Source organism: Aythya ferina (genome assembly GCF_964211825.1).
Source record: "Aythya ferina genome assembly, chromosome: 10".
NCBI classification, from domain to species: Eukaryota; Metazoa; Chordata; class Aves; order Anseriformes; family Anatidae; genus Aythya; species Aythya ferina.
In genome coordinates, this window is record NC_140306.1 from 5,511,687 (window position 1) to 5,538,275 (window position 26,589).

The window sequence follows — 26,589 nt, forward strand, 5'->3', positions numbered from 1 at the left end:
CTCACTTTGGGCACCAAACATTTACCATAAAGAGCAGCAAGGAACTTTTACAAAAAAAAAAAAAAAAAAAGTTTCACAAAGCTGCTACACAAAGGGATTCCTGAACACCCAGTGGCTTGTTTGGGAAGAGGAACTGATGGCACCACTTACTCCCTGTCAATTCATAATCAATTCATACTGTGCTAAGCACATCCAAGCCACAGCTAGCTCCCCCTTGCTGCCTGGTTTCACCTTGCAGGGGTGCCAGGGGAGCCCCAGAGAGGAAGACACCCTGTTGAGCTAGACCTGGGGTGCAGCATTGAATCCCAAATACAAGTAACCTGGTGTTCTTGCTACAGCAAAAAATCCCCGTGACTGACAAGATTCAACACACCAGTGAGTTCAAAATACAGAGTTTTTTTCCTAGCTTTCTGTAATGTTCATTACAGAATAAGACCACAGCATTTATTTATTTATTTATTTGCCACTGACTTTTCAAATGGCTAATTAAATCAAAATGAATGGCTGTTGCCCTTTGAAATATTTATGGATCAAAACTAATGTGGCACCAGGAGGCCTCTTGAAGTGATGCAAGGGATAATTTAATCCAATTATTTATTAAGGGCTCAATCCTGACACAGAATCTGTTACACTGATCTGAGTGGCTGCACAGAGTGCTATACTCATATTTTCGAGAGTAAATCTTGACGTGATCCATGTGCATAGTACCACGTGTGAAAGTAACAGGCAAGCTGGTTCAAATATATGCTTGTGCTGATAGCTTTCCTGTTTCATTAACAGATAACACAACAAAATTCCTATGCATACTCTATAGACTTAAAGCTGCTTACTGGATGGTACAGATACAGACACATATATACAGGAGGAGCTACTTGCCATCAACACAGGAAGGTCTGTTTCTTGTAGTCCCAGCCACTTTCCCAGGTAGACAGGAGCATTTTACTGTTTGTGATCTTTCCTCAATTCGATTCTTATTACAGCATCTGTGTGCTGCTATAACTTCACACGTTCCTCCTTCTGGCAGAAAAAAAAAAAAAAAAAAAAAAAAAAAAAAAAAAAAAAAAGGAAAGAGAGAGAATATTGACACTCTGATTAGGAAGAATAGTGGTGGCTAATCAAAGCACCTGGGCATGCTACTGTCTGTGTCTCTGCACAGTTTCTGTGCAGCTGGGATTACGACATTATTTCTCCCATTATGTGTGAACAGGCACATGCTGCTATGCTTCAATTTTAATAGAAAATGCAGATAAATATCCCTCTAGAACAGATATTGTTTGCTTGTCATATATTAGAAACTTTTCTGACATCAATAAATTTCTGGCATAAAAAAAATGGAGTATGCCACAAATATAGGTAACTTAATGCTTATGTTGAATGCATAAATGCAATAACTTTTGGCTGATTTTATACTTGTATTGTTGGTTGCCCTTTTCCCCAAATATTCTCTCATACAAGGACAGGGGTTAAGGGAATACATCTAAAAATAACCTTTTTTTCCTCTAAATATTTGATTCTATGCCAGTACTCATCCTTTAGTGGATGGCAATCAGCCTCTCCAAATCACTGCATGGTGCAACAGCCTTTTCATTTCCTACCCCACGCACAAAACTGGAAGTTTTAAGGCAGAAAACATTCCCTTTGTTTGCAAGGTCACCAGGCTTATTTAGTCTTCTCCCTCATTGTCCTTTATAAACATTTGCAATGGTTTTACTGGGTGGAGAACACAAAGGAGTGATAGACAGAGAGGTAGAGCCTTAGGGTTTATGTATACCAGGTATTTGTGGCATATGCTATGACAGAAATGAAGTGTCACGTGTACTATTCCCGTTCACCTCAGCAGTGTAGTGAGAGAAGATGAGACACCACAGTGGGCTAATACGCTGCCCAGTAATTTGCTGATTCCTTAGTTCAAATTCTGTTTAGCTCATGATCGCCAAGCATTTAATAGCATCAGTCTGTTCCCCACAGATATTTGGCTACTTTATGAAATTGCAGCATAAATTTGGCAGGACTTCTTTAAACTAAGTAGAAAACATCACATAGAGCATACTAAAGAGCAGGATAAGTACAAAGGTTTCCTAGAAAAAAATTATTATTTTATGTCAATATAAAATACTAAATCTACATTGCCTTTACGGTAGCATAAAAAGCATTATTCCTATCTTTGGCATTCACTCTTCTTTTTGAAACAGCTTTGACAGCTTCTGAGCACTTCTGCAATCCTGCAGGCAGGAAGGAGAATAAGCAGTGTGGAGACACTGGTCCACATGTTGCTGTGAACAAGGATTTCAGAAGAGGTTGAGGAATCCAGTGGCCTCTCTTCACTCAGGAGCGAGTCCCGTTACTACGTGACTCTGTGAATGTGGTATTTCTGTAGTGAAGTGCTGGGGTAGATAGACAGGGAATCTCCTTTGACTGCACATTGTCAAGACAAGGCAGGAGTAACTTCTGCCAGGCCAAGGCAGAGGAGAGGAGAAGCTGGGACAGGAAGGCTGACCAGATGGCCTCTAGGTGCAGTCCAAAGGTTATGTTGGAGACATGATAGATCTCTTTTTAGAGACCCTTGTGTCCTGTGATTCGCTCTGTCAGTCACTCTGGATCAGACATCCTCTCCCTCCTGACCAACTTCATGACAGGAGGCAGACAGTGACAAGGCAGGTTTTTTGTTGTCTGAGAGGGCCTCACAGCCAGGGCACCACCGAGGGTGCTGTGAGCTGAGAAAATGTTCCCTCCTACCTTCCCACCTGCCTACAGGAGCTGTGTCTTCGCTCTCATCTGTACCATAAAACCCAGTGCTGTATACAGTAAATCTGTAATGGTCGTGTTGAGGCTGCTTTTTCTTTCTTGACTTTTAAGGCCTTGAAAGGCCTTGAAAAGGCCGTCCAGGCCATCCAGGTGGGTATTGCCTGGCAAAAGGCCATCCAGGCAGGTCTTGCCATGAAATAGGAATGACATTTTGCTTGAAAGTGTACTCCCAATATTAAGTTGCATGACAACTACCATTGAAGAAATACTCCACAATGTGTGGAAATGTTTTATATTATTAAGTTTTCAAATCACTGACCTTCCAGGGTGAGTCAGTGAATCAAAGCTGGTGAATATCCATTAAGGTAAATGAGCTTAGGTTGCATGGTCATGAGGTTAAGGACCGATGCATCCACAAACCTGAGACAAGATTGACTGCAGTAAATATTCAACTCATCTGGAGAGAGATGCTGCTTCATGTATTACTTATTAGGTGTATTTGGCCTGCTGACACAGTTTTTTTGAAAGCCAATAGGTACCACAGAAGAGAGATCCCAACAATTCAGAAAGCTTTTGTCTGACAAAAGGTCGTTTAATTGTCTCTCAGGAATAAGAGGAATTGTGACAATCAACTCAGCCCCAAATGCCTTTGTCTTTCTATGAAGTAATTCATCACTTAAATTCCCTGTTCCCCCATCCAAATCATATTGAAAGCAATAAAAAGATTCTCATTGGTTTGATTCATCTTATGGTCATGTCCTAAGAGAAGAGAGATTTGTGATTTTATTGATAGAAAACTCGACAATAAAGATAATGTACACAGTAATAAGTATTTCTAATTTTAGACTACATATACTGTGTGGTAAATATCTGTGAATAAGCTAAATGCTTCATTTTCTCTATTAATTTCCTGTATGAGTAATAATAACCACATAAGCTAGTCTTGCTCATTTGGTTATCCATTCAAAATAATGGGTTGTAGTTGATGAGCTTTATAAAACCTTTAATTCTTATGTGGAAACTCAAGTTGTGGCAGCAATAAAGAATTTAACTCAAAATGTATAGATGCTTAGGAGCATCAAAACATAACAAAGCTGTAAAAGCAACAAACAAACAAACAAACAAACAAAAAACCTCCTTTTGTTACCACTAGATAGTTAAGTACATTAACTGAAGCTTTAAACTGTGCTGACTGTAGCTGTAATGAAAATAATAATCACAATAATAAAAAGACCCTTTATGGTGCTGACACAGAAGAAAAAATCCATCTCACATGGAGAAAGTTATGTGTGTTACACACCCATTTTCCTAAAAAATTTGTTACATAGGATCAGATTTTTCCGTTAAAACACACTTTACCTATTAACCATCACTGGACAGCATTACATGCACTGAGTTTTGTTGGAATATATTTTAACAACATTGCACATACATGTTACACTTTTTAAAAGCCACACACAAAATAGGAATAGAATATAATGCTCAGATAAATACAAATGGACACAGTGAGACTGCTAAAAAAAAATCATTGAAAAAGCACACTCCTGATTACTGTATTTATTGAACCACATATACAACAATTATAGTGAGGATACTTATCCCCCATAAATTTGAAGAGAGCTCAAGGCCTTGTTGGCTTTGATTTTGGATGTGACTTCTTTCTGATGGTAAAATAATCCCCACCAGTAGGAAGGTTGATTTTGCAGAGCAGGAAAATATGGTATGGAGCTTCAGAAATTTGTGCCATGGCCTGACATTGGAAAGCATCGGTGTACATGGTTAAACATTATTTGATTTTGTATTTCCCACACATTGTCTAGAAAACAGATCACTATATCCACAATATTGCTAATACTAAAGATTATGAAATGTGTTTTCCCACACCTTCTGTTTCTCAGATGGAGATATAAGCAGAAGCATAGCTGGAAATATTTTCCTTGAGCAAAAGAAAACAAATATTTTTTTTCCCTTACTTCCATTTGTCTAGTTGCTCTAGCTTCTCAGGTTTAATATCAGAGATTAATTCTACTGAAACCAGTCCATGGGAGATGTAACACAGAAGTAGCAACCTCGCACATTGCCAAGAGGTGAATTGTTAATAAAACTACTACTCCGACTTTCTTAGCCTTTAACAGTGCACAGACAACATTTTGGACTTCCATGCTGCAGAGTACAAAGATTGGGTAGTACAGGTGCATTATGACATTTGTTCTTTCTTGATGCTGTTTGCTGTTTTGGTGTTAATATTACATGTGTCAACTTTTAGTTAGCAGGAAAAGAAAAAAAAATGCCCAAAAGGTATTGTTCACAGGAAGCATTGCATTTGGACAAAGTGTACATTTTGTTTACCTGCCTAGAGCTTGATATTGCTTACTAAAGATATCCTCACCCAAGGAGTAAATTTTATTGAAACAACACTGGTGTCTGGTCAAAAATGACATCTCCAATCCTGCTGGGTAAATGTGGATTTCAGGCCTTAGGACATCTTTTGAAATTTGGAAACCAGCATATCTCCCCTTTTAGTTGCCATTATCCTTATGGGAAGGAGAAAAGATCCCAAGTAATATAATCGGTTGTCATCATCAGATCTTTTACAAATCACCGAAGCTGGCAATATGTACAATTAGTACAGGTGTAACAGCCTGTTTTAAAGAAGAGAGGAAGAAATACTCAGACATTTTGTAGGGTATATCAGGGTTGACCTGGATGGTAGACCAAACATATATATACATATATATATAGGCAAATCATATACATATAATATATACTATATATATAATATATAAATACATATCTATCTATCTATATATATGTATTTATAAGTTTATGGACTTTTAAAAAACATGGATTATTGACTCAAAACTGTAGCAGCTCCCTTGGAGCCATTCCCATCTGTTATAAATGAATATTTAGGGTCTTAAATAAAAATGTGGATTATTAACCTGACAGGCTGAGTGCAGAAAAGTTTGAATCTTTGTCACAAACAATAGGAAAGGGTTATTTTTTTAACGGTTTATGGTCTACCGAACTAATATGGCTTCTGGCTTTGTTTCTACAATAACAGTCTGATCCAACTCATAGAATTCAATAGAGGATTTGCTACCGACTTTAGTAGGAGAGGAAAGCACCCTAAAATCCTCTAAGTAAGAGTGTTCTGGATGTCTTGCTGACGGTTACATCCCACAAAGTGGCTGCATTACCCACCAGGGAAGAAAGAAGGCTTTGCTTGCTTGTTTTTTTTGGTATTCACCCTCCCCCAAGAAAATCAGGAAAAGATTAGAAATACATACGACCTCAAAGATCGGGAATAGTTTTGCTCTTTCTTCAAGAACCTTTGGAGGTGAATGTGACTTGCATCCTTTTCACACTGAACATTACCAGCACTTGATAGTAAGAGCAGCTGACCCTTTGTGAGTGCTCAGTTCACGGATTGCCCTGAACTTTGCATAAAGGAAATTTGCTGTCTACCTAAGCAAGAGGGACAGAATTAGCTTCTGGAAAGGAATTAGCTTCTTCTGTCAAAGACTGCAGCTATCTACAGCATTAAGACTGTCTTTGTATTTCCTACTGGAAGTCTTTGTTCTGCATAGGTTTAAAATATTGAAGTACAGAAAATACCTATCATTCTTCGTATAAGACAGGGACAACTGTTTGTTACTGCCTGCAAATGTTTTAATTCCAAATGGAGGACACCTAACTCCTGAAAACATGTTCATTTTTATCTCTGTTATAAAGCCACCTTGAGTTTACACACTGCAGAGTGAAATATTTTATCATAAGTATGAACCAACTGTGGGTGGCTGTGATTTAAACTATCTAATCAGCAATAGGGGCTGAGTGCATGCCTGGCAGAAGCCAAAAAGCCATCTTCTAGTCATCTCTGTTTTTTATATCTCTAGCTGAGAGGTAATAATAAAAGCATATTTTGCACTTCAAAATTATAACTCACCTCTGTGTTCTAGCAGAGCCTGAACTTATCAGTAAACAAACATTAAAAAGGCAAACACCAGTACTTATTTGTGTTATACATTGTGGAAGTCATTAACTATGACTCAGGTAGAAAAACTTATACGTTCTCTCTTTGACAGTGATGACAATTTAATAGTATTTGACTCTGCTGAGTTACATGGAGCATCCTGCAGCAATGAGATAGGTTGTTTATCAAAATGATAAACATGTTTTCATTTGCTCCTTGGCTGCATGGATGTGATCAGAAGTCTAAGACCATCAAGAATTCACTTATTCTGGCCACCAGGCAGACATTAAGCTATTCAGGACCATCTGTGCTTGAAATGAGCTCCACTTAATGGACCTTTGTAGGGCAGGTCAGCCATAATGAATGCATGCGTGCATGAATGCATGAGCAAAGCTGTGCTTAGGTGAGGCTTCTTGGGTTGTTTGGCAGAGGCACAGACAGCTGATAGATAAGATCTGCCTTTCTCTTTGGGATCATATGCCCAGTGATTTTAGAATTCAGACTCTCTGCTGCATTTTCTTCTATCTCCTCTTCAGTGCACTGTGCAACTTAATCTGGTTGAAGGTTGTTGTAAGAACTTGTTTGTGTTACTTGCAAAAAAATAGTGATACCCAAACAACTATATATGCTCTGCTGGTCAAATTCTGCCGTCTGTTACACGATAAGCAACCCACTTTAGGAATATGAACAAAGGAAGTCATACGAACCAAGTCCTTTCAAAACAGCATTAGAAATATTACCAGTTTTGATAGCTCTATTTATTTATACAGCCTCATCTAGGTAGTGTATGTTCCAGTGTTGTCATCCTGTTTGAGGTCATATGCCCAGTGACATTGTTCTGATAAATGCTTGAGTACATGCAGATGTTCCTAGACCCAGGATGTCACAGAAATCTTTAAAGAGAACTAAAGTTCTTCAGACCTTCAGACTGCAAACAAATGTTTAATAACACGGAAGTTATAAATCTTCAGACACTTAAAGACTTACTGAAACTAGTGGGAAAAAAAAATTGCACACTTGCTACTTCATTTCTTTATACAAACATTCTAGAAAAAGAAAAGACAATCCTGTGACAAACACTTCTACAGTTGCTGAAAGGAATTCAGATTTGGGAGCAGTGGTTTGAAGAGTTTGTAGTTTGAATAAGCTTTGGAAACTTCCCAGGTGTAATTAATACATTCATAAGCTTTAATCAAAATGTTTATGCCAGCTAATGTGCCAGAACTACAGACTACATTGCGCTCAGGGGAAAATACTATACTTTACTTTACTCTAAGAAATAATAAGCTACTACTATATTACTTACAAAAGAACATTTTTGCTCCTGACAGGAATATGTAACAGATGGAAAAACAAAATCCCATGCTACTCCATGAGCCACTTCATAAGTGAACAAATAAAAGACTCATCATAGCCACAGTGCAATTATACTTCAATTTTTATCTTACATATAATGTACTGACATCACAGAATCACAGAATTATAGGGGTTGGAAGGGACCTCAGGAGATCATTGGGTCCAACCCCCAGTATACATACTGTATCTGCTCCAGAAAGAAAAGGATCAAGTTTACAGGACACATTTCTGCACTCAGAGGAGCGTGCCGTTCTGCACTTGGAGAGTGGCAATGGCTGCAAAGCAATCAGGCTCAGGGTTTTTATTCATTTTTATGGGGTTGAGGCTAACTGCAGCTCAGTTGCTGGAGTGCCTTCAGTTCCCATCAAGTTACAGAACAGTTGAATTTGGCTTATGAGGTTTAAGTAACGCAAAGGTACGATCAAAAAAATGGACCAAAATTTAGCATTAAGCCAGAATTCTGATTTCTAACTCATACTTAATTCTTGCCGATTATGAAAACTATTGTAAATAGATTCATGGGCTACTCATTATACGTGGAATTACAGCAACCGTGGCAATTTGTAACCCACTACATATGCTCTGTGAGCCTCCTGGTTATACACTGCATTATTTTTTTGCCCAGGGGATCAGAATAAGACTGTACTGGTTTATTTCCTAAATTTATATTTATATTTTCATTAATATTCAGTATTTTCAATGTTCATTATGTGGCACATATATTATTTTCAGTGTGGGAACACTATGCAACAGCAGCAACATAAGTGATTCCCGCTGTGGGTCATTAAGTTTTAGGCTGGGATATTATTTCCTTAAAAGTTGTTGCTATGAGAGGGTCCTGGAGACATGGGGTGTCTCCTCCAAAGAAAATGATATTTGTTTACAAAAGACCAGAACAAGTAGTTCCATGAGGAGTGTGGCTAACAAAATTTGGTTTCCTATGGATTTGCATCTTCTGGTTTATTTCAAGCTACTATTGAAGCTTCTTCTAACACCTAGGTCACTTAAAAGATTACCCGTGGAGCTCAGAGCTTGGCTGTGAGGCAAAGGACTTTTCTTTCCTGGTGAGTGGTGGTGCAACATTCACGTTTGGCTCAGGCCCTAATTTCTAGACCACTGATACAATGACCCTATTTCTAGTAAGACCAGAAATATTATCATCTTTGTTCATGTAGACCTGTGGCACATGTGGTCCGAGTCTGGAGAAGAACTGCTGGACAAAGCAGTTCTTCATAGGAAGCAGAAGTTTTGACAGTTTCTGGAGTCAGAATTCAAAACCTAAGGGGGTCAATGTGCTCTCAGTACAGGCATCCCTGGCTATTTACACTGTTACAAGCTAGTTTTCTAAGACTCATTTTTTTGACAGAAAAGGCCGTTTCCATGAAATCAAACTTTTCTACAAAAAATCCATAACAACAAGAATTTCTAGAAGAAAATAATACCTTTAAAGTGTGTTGTTCAGAGGACTGTTAATGTTTCATTTGAATACTAAATCTTTTTTTTTTTTTTCCATTTGTATTTTATTTCCCATTCAGTATAACAGGGAAAGCAGGGATATGCAAAGCTCTAATTAACACATGGATTTGTAGTCTTTTACAATTTTCTACTAATGCTCTCCCATCAGCCACAGGAGGTTTTTTATCTGAGAGATTTACCAATTCTTATACTTACACCCAGAGTAGACTCTGATCCTCAAGAACTGGTTTATTCGCAGAAATTAAAAATAAGTATTTTTTGAAAAGAAGAAATTGTATGGTTTCTGCTCTTGAATTCACAAAGAAAGCCCAGAGCACACCAGTGTATAAGATGGGGGTGGATCTAGGGCAGGCTTATGGATTTCCATATCAAACCAGTATACACACTAGAGAATAGGTCTTTCTACTAAAGAGCCTTGCAAATTGATCTCCTGAGAAATTTGCACAGGACCTTATTCTTATGCATATTAAAAAAAAAAAAAAAAAAAATCTCTTAAAAATGAATCAAAGGAAAAAATGGTATCCAGAAAAACAAGGCAGGCTTCGAGCAGCTACTGCCTCTGGCACATTGCATTTCAAATGGCAGTGCACTAACCAACACTGGCTGAAGTATTCAAGAGGACAATGGAGCAAGAGTGGCTGGAGAGGAATGCTGATGAGGAATTTGCTTCTAGCTGTTACTGAAGTAGAGTTATCGGTAGCCTTAATTACAATTTTGTATGCATGCGTACTGTATCCCCTTAGACAAAAATGACAGTTTATGAGAAAATCCCACCTACTGCCTGTGCCCGCTGTCCCTGATAGACAGCAGAGGGAGAGCTGTCAGGCAGCACTGCCTGCAGAGGACCATACACATACCCTGTACATTTGATTGCTTTTTTTGTCACAGGGAGTGTTGAAAGTGCATTGTAATAGGCGCTATTAGCATTCTTGTATAGATGAACTACAAAAAGCAGAGATGTAACCCATGAGGCAGTCGAGAATCCAACAACCTCTTAGTCAGGATCTTCAGTCTTTTAATGAGATTTTTCTACTTCAAAGGGAGATCAGCTTACAGCAACTTGGAGACATAGAGGCTAGAAATTAGAAGTTTTGGTGGGATTTACAGCTTTAGGATGACATTAAGAAATGTATAAAGAGGCAGGACTTCAACAACTCGGAAAGAGAACATTATTTTGGAGAAATAACTTAAGTTCCATTTCAAAAAGTAATAGGCAGTATGACTCTAATTTTCATTGACTCTCAGTGAGATATTACATTCCTAAAGGTCTAGATCATTTGTAAATGGGATTTCTTTTTTCTAAATGATGTAGACCTGGAAAGGCTGAGCAAAAAATCTTGAAATATCTTTTAAAAAATTGTGCCCTTAGTCACTTGGGTGGTTTGGAAAATTTAATATTTGATTTGTCAGAGAGGATAAGAAAAAATAGTGTGGGAAAATAGATATACTATGCCTGCATTCAGGTAGGGCTCCTCCTGTAACTTAAACTGCAGGCAGCAGTATAAACTAGAGATAAAAAAGACCTATGATGCTAACAAAACTGTGGAGAAATGAACATTTCTGCTATTGACATCTCCAGTTCCTTGCCAGCTTGCAGTGAATATCTATACTGAAATTAGGCCTGAAAATATCCTAACAAAAAATTGTGGGTGAACCACACAATATTATTCTTAGGGCCTCAAAGTATTTTTTTCCTAAACAATGCCAGAAAAAGGCATCCAAAGAACAATGTTAAGTTAAATGAGTCTTAGAAACGAGACAGAGTAAAAGATGGAATAAATAGACTGGTAAGAAACATGTGATTTAGGTACATATGCTGATGAGAAATGAACATAAGAAGTTCATGAAAAGCAGTTGCTATGAAAATTTTGAGAAATTATTCTATGTCAGCCAGGTGAGCACTGTTTGATCCTGTGAGCACTGTTTGATCCTGTTAGTCTGTCTTGCTCGGGCTTTACCAGGATCCAACATTTTTTTCCTGGGCACCTTGTCGTTTCCAGAACTCTAAAACTGACCAATCCTTTTATTCATGGATCTTCACTTTCCAGATCAGTAAACTGTATTCCTTTCCCTATCCACTTCAGAAGAGACTACAAATTGCTCTGATTATATTCATAACATATCCTTTATATGTTTAATATGGTACCCCAAAATCTTGCACTTCTGCTTTATTTTTTTTTTAAATATTCATACACAAATCTACCAATTAAAAAGAACAGCAATAATAAATTTTAAAATCTAGATTTTCAGTGAAAACAAAATGATGTAGGGACCTTAAACACTTGTGGAAAAGCAGAACAATGCTATTCTATACAGTCTGTCATTTGATATGATTGCCGCAGATAAATTCATCCCCAGATAATTTTCTCCACTAAGGTAATTAGCCTATGGAGAGTCTATGATATGTTTACTGAACAGAGTAACATAGTTTATGGTAATGCTCTTGTCATGCTTTATAAATGTGTGAGGTGTTTTTTATGAAGTAGTTAGATAAGGAGTGGTGAAAGTAATGTTCTCCATAAAGAACGTACAGCGATGAAGAGCCAGGATTGCATAGATACTGAAGACAGACTGATACAGAGAATTATTACCAGTGCCGAAGCTGCATTAATCTTCCAAAGAATGGCAGTAAATAAAATAACAAGGAGGAACAAGACTGAAAGAACTTGGCCGATGTATAAAACTGACATGGTAGGGCGGGATCAAAGTGTAGATATTTCAAATGGGATCTCTTGCAGATGGGTTGTCTTGCTATAGTGGCAGTAACATTTTTGTCAATGGGGTTTAGCACATGTTACAAAATCCACAAATAGGAAAACAAAGGACCATAAGTTATGGCATATGTAATGAAAATGTCACCGTACAGGTGCTGTGTGCCATGAGCAGCTGCAGTAAATTCCAAACTCTGTTGCAGCTAAGCAATGTCAGGCCATTATTTCTCAGTCATTTTTCAGTGGACAAGCGTGCACATTATCCCACGCCATATATATTCCTGGAGTCATTCACACCGTGACGACCAGCAGCTGGTCCTATACTTGTGTAGAAAATCATATCTTCTCCGGGAAGTGACTGTACAATGCTACAGAAAGACAGAAAGTGGAACTGAAGGGACAGAAGCCATCAGCTGGTTTTGCATGGTAGGCATTTTACACTCTATGCATTACCTATAGCAGAAGAACGTAGTAGACTCCAGCCTGCAGAATTTATAGTATGTTCATTACTGGACTGTATTTAGTCAAATACTTAAGTAAATGTTACAGACTGAGTAAGTGAATAGCCATATTTTAATTCTCAGACTACAATACCATGATTATAAGTAGAAAAGTTTTAAAAATTTGTTTCCCAGCATAATCTATTTCAACCAGATTTAAACATAATTTACCTGGTTTACATCTGGTCAGGACCAAACCAGGTCTAAGTATGGGAGAGATGCAGAAGGTGATCTGGGATCCAGCCCTCACTGTTCCAAGTTTCATCTCATCATTGTGGCTACTTCTGTGGGAAGCCTTATGGAAGAGTGATTGCCTTCTCAACAGCATTTTAAGGAGAGGACAATGGACAATATTTTATTTCATTATAACCTTTGCCTCCTTATATTTGCTTCTTTTTGTCTTGTTTTGGTGACATTAATATTACACACAAGTCTGACAGATTTTCTCTTTTCCCAAACTGCTTTAATGATTCCCAAGAACTCCTTTCCCTTACATTTTTGAATAGTCACTATCCTGAGTTGCCTTCTTGTGCAAGTCTCCATATTTTGATGTCTCTCTCCTTCTACTGTTATTGATGAGCAATATTTTATTTCCTGTCACCTTGAGTTGCTCTGTCTTTCCACTCCAGCTCTCAGCATACAATTCAAACGACATTCAAACCACAATTTACTCTGATTCCTCTCTCTCTCTTTTTTACCTTTTTTACTTTTTTTTTTTTTTTTTTGGTAACGGCATTGAATGTTTTCTCTTTGACAATTTCTTGTCTCTGTTGAAGCTCCTGGTGAACAACACAATACCATACTACCTCCTGATAATTGATCATCTGGCTCCTGCTCAGATTTGTACTGCTTCTTTGAATACATGTGCAATTCATTCACTCTGTTCCCTTATAATACGAATAAAAAGGGCTGCATACTTGAATGGAAATGCATGAAGTCTAGTGAGCAAATAATTTCCTACTTTGAAAGCAATGTGTGATATATTACAGCATTGGCTTGAAATTTATATTAATTTATTTTTTATTAGTTAAACAGCAGCAGTGTGCTGGGAGCTCTGCAGTTAGCAGAACCAGAGAGGCCAGACAGAAAACATGCATGTTTTTCTTTCTCCTGTTTACCCTTGTTAGTGATCAGTATTCATCCAAATACTATCTCTGAGAATATGAGGTAGGATTTTTCTTAATTAATGTTTTCTTTTTCAACAGATTTTTTTTTAGTTAAAACACTTCTGGTGAAAAATACTGATGCTTCATTGGCAAACATCAATACATTTCAATTTAAGGTAAAATCCCTCTGTCGCAAGGGGTCTATAAGTCATATTATTTATCTACTTTTAGCTAATGGTTTCCACTTTTATTCCCATACAATATTACAGCCAAGGAACCTTACTATGTACTCATATGTTCATCAAAAAGGGGAGAGCATCCTGAAAGCTGAAGTTGAGACAGAGAAGGAAATCCAAGCATCACTTACTTTAACTATGACTCTTGGAGTCATAAAACGGAGGAGCCATTTTACATGGGGAAAAAGAAAATAATTCAATTCCAGCACCAAATAATCCAAACGATATATTTCACAACAAAAATATATATACATGTCTTTATGCATACACTGCAACTTCCTAAGGAAAAGCAATCTGATGTGCTGCAGATGTTTAGCTTTAGATATCTCAGGTTTAATTGACATTCCATGGGGTTCATGGGCATCCAGGGTCTGCTCCTCCAGGTTAACCCTTCCAAAGAAACTACCCTAATGTCATGACGGCTCCCATTCCAGTTTCATCACAGTCACCCAACCCACCTCTGCCATACTAAGAGACACAGAACCAAAACCAAGAAACATCTGGACATTTTGACTCCCTCATGAAGTTCTAAACCTGTGACAGGCTCCTAGCTTAAATATGTCTGTCTGAGTTCAGTTATCAGGGTAGCAGGGACTGTTTTGTGTTGGTTTGGCCTCAGAATTTGAAAGCTTCACAGTTTTGGACAGCTTCATTATTTCCATTCTCAGTTCAGCCCTCCCTTTCCCTTTTCACTTGAGTTTCTAATCTTGAAAGTTTTGGATAATACTGAATTTAAACTGGGCCCACATTACAAATAAAATAACCAAAAATGCCCACAAACTAGAAATAGAGGATCTCTGCCAACTCTTTTTAACAAAGTGCTGGAAATCAGAAGCAGAAGAGGTCATCTTTCCCAGTCCTTTCCCAGTATCAAAATGTTTCACTCTGCACACTCATGACCATCTTGCTCAATTTATTTTCACATTACTTAAGCAATTGGGCTTCTGCTGGTGCAACCAGGGATCCTCTGAAGATACCATTCTAGCATCTAATGTGATCTACTGTTGGGCTCAACAGCAAAAAAAATGTTCTGTGTTTTCTTTTGCTCAGTTTTCCTCATTAACCCTAATTGTAATGCTATGACCAACTGAACACTACTACTCCCTGTTCTATGTTTACAGATGTCAGATACATTTAGATGGTCATCACATCCCCCATCATCATTATCACCACTTAGCCAAGCTGTGCATTTTCTACTTTCTCTTCATCTTTCTTCATAAGCCTGCCTCCAACACCTTAATTATGTCTATAGCTCTTCTCTGCATCATTGACATCACTGGTACTGATGTTTTTAGGATTCTACTATCTAATAACAACATTATTATTAACAGTAATAAAAAATTCTGTGCTCTTAAGTTGAGGAGCATTATTGTCTCCATTTAAGACAGGAAATCTGCCCTCTTTTCCCAACCCAGCATTTATCTCTAGTCTGTTCTTCAGTACAGTGTACTTAGTTGAAATATAGACAACAAGCATGAGTTAATCAAGTTTCAAAAATATTTGAGCATCAGCATGTAAACTACAAGACACACAGGCATTTATCTATTATTGCTTAGGCACATAGGCACTATAGAGATAGACAAGGAACGAAAAACAAGCAATAGATAGAAACAGAGACAGCTGCTATGTAATAGAAAAACTAGCCAACAGTCTGAGGGTGGAAGAGGAATGCCGTATCTAATTGAAATGGTGCTCTGTGCTTTCCAGCAGTGTTCTCAACCAGGCAACTCAGAAAGAGACTATTACCTCTTGCTCTTTGAGAAAATGCCATCACATTCCTGCATTTTTTTTTTTTTCATCTCCACTGTAACAGCTAGCAATTTTCCAGCATTAATAGTTGAATACTTCTTTTCCCCAGATATATTAGTTCACATTTTTCCAGTTCTACTCACACTATTTCCTTTGCCTGTTTTTCAGACTTTTCTGGTCCTTTGTATTATGAGTCATCTGTTACAACACATATTTTAACATCGGTAGTAAACGGGCAGGGACCATGTTTCCTACAAGGCATAACCTGGAGAGAGCTGTCCCCAAATATTTATTTTAAAACCCTAACGATGAAGGCGTTTTCTTGCTTGGCACAAAACTAGCACATGTGCTACCTTTACAGCTCAAAATGGAGGAAGGGGAAAAGAGCTGAAACCTGCTAGGATATCCAACATGGTAAAGATGCAGGTTTCCCTCTTTTTCCAAAGAGAGTTTTCTTACTGCTATCAAACACCACACTAGAAAAGAGGGAATTTAACCCTGCAGCCAGGAAACTACTGGCTCTCCACTGAACAAACGAGAATGTAATATCTGAAATACCTTAAAGGCAGGCTTGGTTGACAAACAGGTGTTCTTTCTGTAAGACAGTTTTCTTATTGATCTGTGCTAACATCTTGCAGAAGTGAACAATCTCATTGCTATGTCAAAGGCTAACCATCTGTGAACAAGTAATGCAGCTAGCAAATCCATGTTGCTACAATAATAGCTTTAGGACGTGGGTCTTATTTCAATTGCCACGAAGAGAAGCCCACAGAAAACATCCAAAAAAATATTGTTCTGACATATTAGTGTATCCAGAAAAATACTTCTGAAATATTTCTGATTACACAAATTTCATCTGAACATGTTACAATAATTTATACATTCCATGGAGCAGGTAAGCTCCTGAAATCAGTAGAAAATTCACTGAAGACATTTCCTCCTTCGATATTACAGTCTCCTCCTCAAAGTCACATGCATTTTAGTCCCCTTATTTAGAAAGCATAATTCACATTGTGAGACAACTCACTTGCACAATGTCTGAATATATATGTTAATGTTTTCAGGATTGGATACTTTTCACAGCAATAACTAATATTCAGCCCTACTGGAACTGGAATATTAATGACCATTCTGAGATGGGGATATGCAATCACAGTTTCATACCAAGAGGCAGTCCAGAGAACTAATGGTGCTGGAAAGGAAATCTAATGTCTGAAGTTTCTTAGACCAAGAGATGATCTTTGTTGTGAGGTTTCTAACTCAGTGAGATAGCACTTGGTCCCAGGTAATTGCTTTGTCAGGAGATGCTGAGGCTGCTTGCCCCAGATTTTGAGTGAGTGACTTCATAATCTGGCTGCTCACATAAGAACATGGACCAGGAATTTCCTTATATCAAGGTCATGAATTGTTAGTCTTATCTCCCTTTGAAAAGATGCTTGACGTTGTCCAGTGCATATCTAAGTGTTACATAGATAGTTTTATTACTGAAAAACCTAAGGTCATGGCTAGATCTGGAAGGGTTTAACTTTGTCCTTCCATTTGCTGATTATGCTTGGGAGTATTGTAAAATACAGTCAGGACAGCACCCAAGGAACAACTACAGTTCCCATCTTCCTGATGGGGACCTGTGAGGAGCAAAGATGAGTGCATGGCCTTTCTGACCAAGGCAGGACTGGTGAGAGCATGTGGATGCAGACGTTTCACTGGCATAACAAGCAACTAAGATGTTTGACTTAACTAGCAACTAATGAAGTATAAATTTGTGTACCTTCCTTCCCAGTTATTTCTAAGATAATGGTGTCAGAGCTGAAGACATGGAGCCGAAAGTACACGTGCTTGTAACACTTACGCTCCTGAGCTCTTAGTTCTGAGCTTCAGCAAAGGCAGAGTCAGGAAGGGAATCCTTAGCCCTGAGACCTTTCATCTCAGTGCACAGCACAACGAAAAGCTGGGCTGGGAAGAAGCACAATGGGACACAGCTGCCCCAAAATTCTCTTTCTCCTTTCCTGCTTTGTTCCTTCATGTTTTCATTGCAATGATCAAAAGCCTATCATCCCCAGCCAGTGTAGGGAAGCTATCTGTGAGGTCTATTCAATTTGTGCATAAATATTCCACTGCTTGCTGCTTTCCAAACAGATCAAATCTCCTGGGCATTTGTGGTCTCCTCCCTACTATCAGTTTTGTTGACTTGCTTCAGCTGAAAATTTGCACGATCTTGAAGCATTGATTCCAATTCTTTTTGAACTAGGTTGGATAAAGAAACTATTGTAGGGGCTGACAATAGAAAAAAAATACTGCAGAGAGCTACAATAGAAAATAGAAAATGCAGCACTGTCAGTAATTCAGCAAACTCATAGTTCTCACTTCTTGGGCTCTTTCAACCCCAAACCTCAAAAACAACCAATTGGCACTTCTTGATGTATATTTGCATACTTGTTTACTTTTCAAAGTAATTAGCTTTTAAAGTATTACCAGGGAGCTGAACAAATGTACCGTATAGTTCCAAAAACAATACAAGAGAAACTGTTTGCATTTGAATGAATTTACTTTGCTGGTACCATGCATGTATCAGCCGAGTGAACATTTAATGTTGAACATTAATTATACAAACAAAAGAAATGGCACAAAGCTGTTGTCTCTGTTAGTTTTCTTCCAAGATTAATCCTTGTTTATGTTAGAGGTTTTGTGTCCTAAATAAATTACTAGCTCTGACTGCTTCAAAAGGGATGATATTTAGGAAGATTGAAAATATGCACTGATCAATGCCCCAGACAAACTAGTTCTTAGCTCACTCACTGACCCTCACTCGGTAAGAAATTCCTTTTATCATGCTGTGAATTCCATGAGATGGTCATCAGCATGATGGACTGATATCTCTGCTCCTTTCTTGACACTTATCTAACTTACGGGCTTTCCAGACAACTGATCTTGGTTTTATGGCTTTGTTTCTGATTCTCCAGGGACAGAGAGTAAGCACTTGGGCATTAAAAACAAAGCAAAACAACAACAACAACAAAGCAAAACAACAACAACAAAGAAAACAATGTAAAACTGCACTGCAACTTCTTGAAGAAATATAGGTTTTGTTAAAGTGGCTGTTTGAGCTAGTCTCAGTACTTTGGGCTGTTGATTATTTTTTAAAAAAGAGAAAGATTACAGTAATTTCTACAAAAGATAATAGCAATCATCGTTGCAAAAGATGCAAATGGTGCAAGATTGCAAAGGTCAGAGGCAAGAGATGAAACCAAATCTGACCAAATTTTGACTGAATTCCCTATAGGTAGGAATGAAACAGTGTCCTAAGAAAACTCAGTCATTCCATAAAGTAGCAGACACCACCTCATCAAGATTATTTTCCGGGAAGTATCCTCTATTGCTCTTTGTCCCACAGGACACCCTGTGCCCCAGAATAGCAAGGTCTAGTTAATGGCTGCTACCTCACAGACTTTGGAAAGTCTTCCATACAGTTATGGACCACCTAACCCAGACATCATACCATGACATCCATCATAGCCTCATTCATTGCTTCCTGATAGCAGCTGATTTTGGTGTGTATGCAAGAGGAAAAACAAGCTTTCAAGAGCCAAAACACTTCAGCAAAATTCATTGCCGGATGAATTAGGAACATTCACAGTAACAGAAGAATCAACTTCTCTACAAAGTTTCCCACCATAAAGCCAAACCAGATATCACTCACACTCTTCTGTATGCTATAAGAATTAAAATTAACAACAAAATACAAGTAGCCTATTTCCATTAGGCAAAGAATACAGCAGTGTTAATGTGCCTTCCACTTGTGGGAGATGCTCTCGTACTATGATGCTGAATGCTGGCATAAGACATTGGAAAAGGGACAGGACTCTGACTTGGGTACTTGCATTGCACATAAATTCGTGCTACACTTCCAGATGAATATACTTGCCTCTTCACTCCTGAAACTTCATGCAGTTTGTCTGTGGGTTATTGTGTCCTACCGCAGAGAAGCTTGCACCATAGCATGACTCAAGATAGCATTATATGTTTCTTACTTCTTTACATAAGTTAGAACACTTTTTATGAAATTTACCTGGCAAATGGACCTAACAAAGCCTTGTGTGATTTCTCTGCAGTTAATGCAGTTACATAAATAAAATGCTTTGTCTCTCTTTCTCTCCAAGCTCTTTGAGATTTTAGTATGAAAAGGCACTACAAGACAAGAATAAAAATAAGTGCTTGCAATTCATTCAAAATTCACAAAGAAAAAATACAAACTGCAAGAAAGTTCATATATATCTTCAAAAAAAAGTGCATATTTCTGTTTTGGAAAAAATTCAGAACATGCTTTTAGTCTCTGAGGAACAGTAAATGACAGTTACAAGAAGAGCTGCTGTACAGGACAGTCCTCTGAACACCCAATCTCGCATATAACTGCAGCTCTGCACCTCTCCACCTGCAGCCTAATGTCAGCACTTAACTCCTGTGAAAAAGACAGCTTTCCACTGACAACAATGGCTAAAGGAATACCTAAATCAAGTTCTTCTGTGGTAGCTCTTGATTTTGGGTGTCTACTTGAAGATGTGCTAAGAGACCTGAGTGGTAGAAAAGGTAAAAGATACATGTATGGTGCAAATTGGACATCTTTAGGAAAATCCAGTTTTTGTCCCCAAAACAGAGTCCTACAAAAATTAGTTGCTATTCTTCAAGGTGTTTACCTTAGGTCTGCTTAGTTCTTACACTGCTTTATTTTTTTTTTCCCCCAATAACCAATTCTTTTGTAACAAATCATCCTTTGCAGTATCACCACATGGCTGACGTCTCTCTCACCACTGCAGGAGCAGTAGGTGGCCCCTGGTGAATCACCTCTAGGAATAGCCTAGCTTTGCTTTCTAATGATTCTTGGCCTCTTTCTCTATTTCCTTCCTGTCCTTTTGGTCTTGAACTCCTGTTACCCTATTCTGCAGTCTCTGGCCCTCTGTTAGCAACTAGAAACAATTCACCACACATTCCCCTGGGTGCTCTTCTCTGTCTGCAGTTTACATCTCGAAAACATCACTTTTCCTGGTTCTTCATTTATATGATCCCTCACAAATCCATTATTCATATTTGGAGAACAATGTTGCTAACCACATCACACATTGCATCATGTTAAATATAGAGTACAGTGAGCAGATGTTCTGCTTAGGGGATGAACCAGGTCTTGAATTGAGTAGTTATAATTTAATTAGAGAACAGTACTGTGAGGGACATGCACAAGGACTGGCTTTAGCTCGTTTAAGTGGCAATTTAAATGCCTACTTCTTTCCATTGAATATAAAGGCAAAATAATGTCCCAAGGCTAAAATGAACATTTGTCATTTTTGTCCTATGTATGTGTTTTTTTTTTCTTTTATTTTTTCCTGTTTTCATCAACATGGAAAACCACCTGCCATTATACTACCCATTCATCTGGCTTTTTTAGTCCCCATGAAACTCTTTGCCATGCTCTCCATCACCGAGGACTATGAGCTTTGTCATTCTTTCCAAGTCAAGTCTCTCCTTATGTTTGAAAAGAAAAAAAAAATAAAAATTAATGTTACACATTTCCAGACTTGCCAGATCATTACTCAAAGGTTTACTCCAACCTAACTTAGTGTAAGCAAGTCCTCAGTGCTAATTAATAAATAATAAAAATAAGATAAAACTAGCACACTTCTTGAAAATAGTGTTAACACATTAAAAGTAGTACTGGAGATAATTCCATTATTTGCACATATGCACCCTCATTCTCCCATGTACATGCTCTATTACATGAACATTATTTCATTTTAATTTGTCTTGGTTATACAGAAATAAGGACTTTTTAATTTTAAGACTGGGCTGCCTGCAGCATGGAAGAATTTCATGTTACAGTGGGGAACACAATTTTATGTACACATTTTAGCCATGGTTATACATGTCAGCCTATGGAAACTCTGGATGTGCATGCACAGGGTGGACAATTGTGCACATCAGCATCCATCCAGGTCTGCAGCCATCAGTACTGAGCATGCCTGTTTGTGGTCTGCATGGAGATATAAAGGGTTTTGCATGTTATACTCATAGTCCCCATTACAAAAAAATCTTGTTCATTAAGCATGAGCAGTACATTTTTCTATATTTTTCAGCACATTAAAATATGTTCCTCAATATATTTTTAGCTCAGTTCATTAAATGCACACACAAAAATGCACAAATGTATATAATTCCGCTAAACTATTCTTACAGAATTGCCAAGCAATATTAAACGCTCTGTATTGCATATTTTGTGTTTGACTATTACTGCCATGAGGTTCACAAATGTAATCACCAGAGTGACAATATTTCAGACAGAGCTGTGGACTGAGGCCATTGCATCTGAAGTGGTGGAGGGCAGATATTTGACATCTGCTTTTGTGCAGAAGTGTAAGAATTTTATTCATGGAAAGCTGGTTCTGCTGAATACCATCCATGTCTACAAGGTATTGTCACTACAGAATATCTCATGGCCTCTCTACCACATTGCTTGATTCATGATGCCAGTCAAAGCAAATGGAGAAAAGGTAAAATGCTGTTAGCTGTTATCCTTCTGTATGTTTTGTTTGTTTGTTTGTTTTTAAATATACTTCAGACTGTGGATAAGAGATGTTGATTCCGTTTCCCAAATGTGTTAACAGGTTAATGCCCTTATGCTCAGGCCTTTTCGCAAACTAGCTCCTGTCCACTTTTATTTTTCTTTTGATTGTGGCAGACCACCAGCACATCAATTTAACTGAGTAGTGGCACTGATAAATACCTTTAAGCACACAGCTCAGCTTCAACTTCTTGATCCCAAGCTGGGTGTAAGACTGACGCATATGGAGGTGTTTCTCCATTCCTGTACCTACTATAATTACGGGGTGTCTAAATGTTTTTCATGGGTAAAATACAAGGGAGGAATGGTCTCTTTCATAATACAGTAGAATTGGTAGCAATAATTAAGTAATCAGAGAGTATAACATACAGAAAAATAGAATGGTGAAAGAAAAAGAAAAAATTGTGAAAGCTGAAGTTCAGATTCAGTAACATCAAGAATCTGAAGAACGTAGACATTTCTGTTTCTGGATCAGCCCTTAGTCACTCTGAATTGCCTCAGGTATTCTAAGCATATGTAGCAAAATCCACCATAGTACCTTTCTGAGATGCTTCTAAGGAATTAAGGTACTTGAAAAGAAACCTAACTTGTCAAGACAGTTCATAGTGGTAAACTTGATGGGAGATTTGGTCCCTGTATGCCACATGCAATCTCAAGGCAAAATCTAGGTCCCACTGAAGAAAGTGCCAAGCATGCCAGGACTTCACTCTACCTGCGTAATTATTGAAGCTGAAAACTGCTTCATTTATTTGTGGACTGCATGAAATCAATCTGCCTTTGTCTCACCCATGCAGCCTTTTTCCAGTCCCTGATGAGGGATCCCAACCTCTAAATGCAACAGGTTAAGTGGGATTTAAAAGCTCATTCTGTGGAATTGTTCCTTTCTCCACTGTTCTGGGTTATAAATGATTCAATTACTGAGACACTACCATAATGACTCTTAAGTGTTTATTTTTTTCAGGAATCCAGGCCTTTCTTCAGGTTATTTTTTTTCATACAGAGGCTTCTTTCTGTGTATGTTAGCCTCCCAGATTTATCATTTTCATGTTTGTTTAGCAAAACACTTCAAGGAAGAGAAAGAAAGGATGGAAAAAATGTTCAAAGGAACATGCAACACTAGATCAATGTGTCTGGCTGTTGAAGCTGAAGGGGCCCAGCCAAAAAAAAAAATACTCTAATAAGGCAGTATTGCATCCCATTACTTCCAAAGTAAACACCCAAATCAATATGAATTAGCGCTTCCTGAAAACTTCAGTAACCCAGAGTATACTTATGACATATGCAGAAGCATTCCTTTTAATATCAAAAGTGTTAACTAGAATATAAAATAACAATTGAATTATGCCTTGATAGTTTTTGCTTGAGCAGAATAGATAATGAGGCTTTACTCCTAGTTACATTAATGTTTAATTTGGAGTAAATATGGTGCCTACCTGAACTGGAAGCACGAATAAAATGAATAAAGCCATGCTATATTGCCATGCCTCCTCCCACAACTTCTTTTATGTAATGTATTTCTGCTCTTCCTAAGTAAAACATTACACAGAAATAACAGAAACAGCACCGTGATTGTTGTATGATTTTAAAAGTATAAAGACAGTGTTGTCCAAACCTATGGAAATGCTTACAGGAATAAATACATTGCTGTTTTCAATGATATATGATAAAACTTTTTTCTCCTTCTCTCCTTATATTGTCAATATTCTAATGTGTGTTTTCTTGTTCAGCATAAAATAGTAAGATTTCTAAATAAATCACTCTTTTAAAGATTTCTATGTCTTAGTGTGATGTCAAGCTGTGAATTTAAATGGCAGCATATGTCATATTTATTTGTATAGAATGTATTTCAAGTGACTAAATAGAACAATATTAGTAACACAAATTTAGCAACTTCTCAAGCTGCTGAGTGAACCTTTGTAATAAAAATTGTATCAAATGGCATATCTACTGAGTAACTAATGAAGCAAATTTTGCCCTATTTCTTCCATCTGCAGACCCTTTTTTTCTGTCAGCATTTATTAGGTGGCAATGCAAGTTGGCATCTTGTTATTGAAGGAAGTCTTGAATTAGCCATGACAATAATACCACTGAGATCCAATAACTAATGAGTCCTGTCACTTACAGCTGGAACAAAGTAAAAATCAGAAGTTAACCAGGCAGCAATCAGCTCAGTACCTGACTAGGTACCTGTTCTCAGAAAAGGCATTTTAGGCATTCATGTGACTGCTTTTATAAGCTCTGATGTTTGCTTCTCCATCCTTTAGCTTTACTGTGGAACAGCTTAAACTTTACAGGCAATCACGTGCAAAACACGGTCAAAGATTACCCTATTTGTGTGCAAATAGCATCCAAACACCTTTACAACTTCCTTTGCAACAGCCCTTATGAAACTTATGAAATTACTGGAAAGTTCGGATGAGTGTAAAGAACACTATCTGTATATCATAACATTTACTTTAGGGAGTCAGCTGAAAATGTTGCAGAATATTGAAAAATGTCCAACCTGTTTATTTTTTCCCTAGGAAAACCCACAGGTATCAGCTATAAAATGTTGAAGCTGCTTGGTCCTGCATAATGTATTTACATATTTGTACAAACTATACAACCCTAATTCCCGATCGTTTTTGAGTAACACATCATGAACAACCCGTACACTTTTTGATTAAACCCTTCTCTCATTTTTGCTAGAAATAATGTTATTAATCATTTAGTCTTAATATAGTAGGAGAATCATATTCATCCCTAAATGAAGAGCTCCATCATGTCTGTAATGGCTACAAGTGGTGATGGCTGCTGGGGAAGAGCATTTTTAGCAGTGCATGTCCTACACTAACCCAGCACTAACTGCTTTATGAACTACTGTATCACCTCTTTCTGGTGATCTACTGTTGCCATCATAGCATTAAGTATCTCCCCGCTATATGCTTAAATTCACTGTATTTTTGTAAAAGAGCTGTTGTTTGGCTGGCTGGAGACAGTTTTCTACCTGGATGAGTTAATAAAGTAACAGTGCATTGATTTATTTCAGAAAGGCTACTGCCACAGCAAGAATAACTGGAAGTTACTTAGTTACTTGGCAGGTTGTTTTATTTTGGAAAGAAAACAGAGTTTCAGAAAGGGTATGATTCTAGGATTCCTGAACTGTCAACTGTGTGGCTGAGATTTTCCTTTTTTTTTTTTTAGTATGATAGTTGGGCAGCAAAACAAAGGTTATTTTTCATTTGGTTTCATTGCTTTCCAGCCCAAGAAAATTACTTTTAGAGCTGGTTTTCAAACATGTCCCCAAACTAGTCTTTATTATAATAAAACCATAATTATGTCTGAATAAAGAGAAACAAACACCCTGATAATGGCTTCACTGAGCTCACACCGTTTATTATTTTAAGCCCAGGTAAAGAGCCCTTTCCCATTAAAGGCCACTGGTGTCCTGTATCTCTTGTAAGATTTCCTCCGAACTGCAAACCTACCTGCAGGACATTCTCCTGCTTGGACTGGGACCATCTGCAGCCCTCAGTGCCTCCCCCAGTGGGTGAACTTCCCTGCAGAGTGGATTCACTGCTCTCCTACCCCCATAAACACCCTTACAATCCGCTTCTGAAATGGCCTGAGGGACCAATATTTCATCTTCCCCAAAATGGAAGGATGTTTAATGGCAATGTGCACTCATCTATTCCAATCCCATCCTCTGGACCTTCATAAGATAATTCTGTAATTTCACTAATTAGATATTTTAGGTTCTTCAACATCATTTGCATGGTGTCAGTCACTTTTTTCCCCCCCTTTTTTTCCCCTTCCTCCACCCCGCTCCCCCCCTCCTTTTTTTTTTTTTTGAGGTGGAGCACAATGTTTGGCCATCATTCTTCCCAGCACAGTGGGCAATCTCATTTTCTTAGTGACTATGCCTCTTGTTACTCATCTGCTGCTTTCTTGGTGTTCCTCTAATTCTTTTTTTAGCTGCTATCAATGCAAAACAAAATTCTTAACCACATAACCAACTGAGAAATACCAGCTCTGCTAAAGCTGAGGAAACCCATTTCAAGTCACCAGACAGCAATTATTATTACACCTTTCATGCTACAGTAAGCTGCATTATGTTTCTTCAAAAGACCAAGCAAGAGAAGATAATA

The 26,589-nt window shown here is 37.9% G+C and overlaps 1 protein-coding gene across 4 annotated transcripts in view; it reads right to left on the reverse strand.

The window, feature by feature from the left end:
* Positions 1–26,589, reverse strand: part of TAFA1 (TAFA chemokine like family member 1) — a 225,082-nt gene that overhangs the window by 44,741 nt on the left and 153,752 nt on the right. For all 4 annotated transcript variants that reach the window (XM_084530374.1, XM_084530376.1, XM_084530375.1 and 1 more), the window contains one exon: positions 877–1,017. In XM_084530374.1, coding sequence (XP_084386500.1) covers positions 877–1,017 — 141 coding nt within the window. The remainder of the gene's footprint in view (positions 1–876; positions 1,018–26,589) is intronic.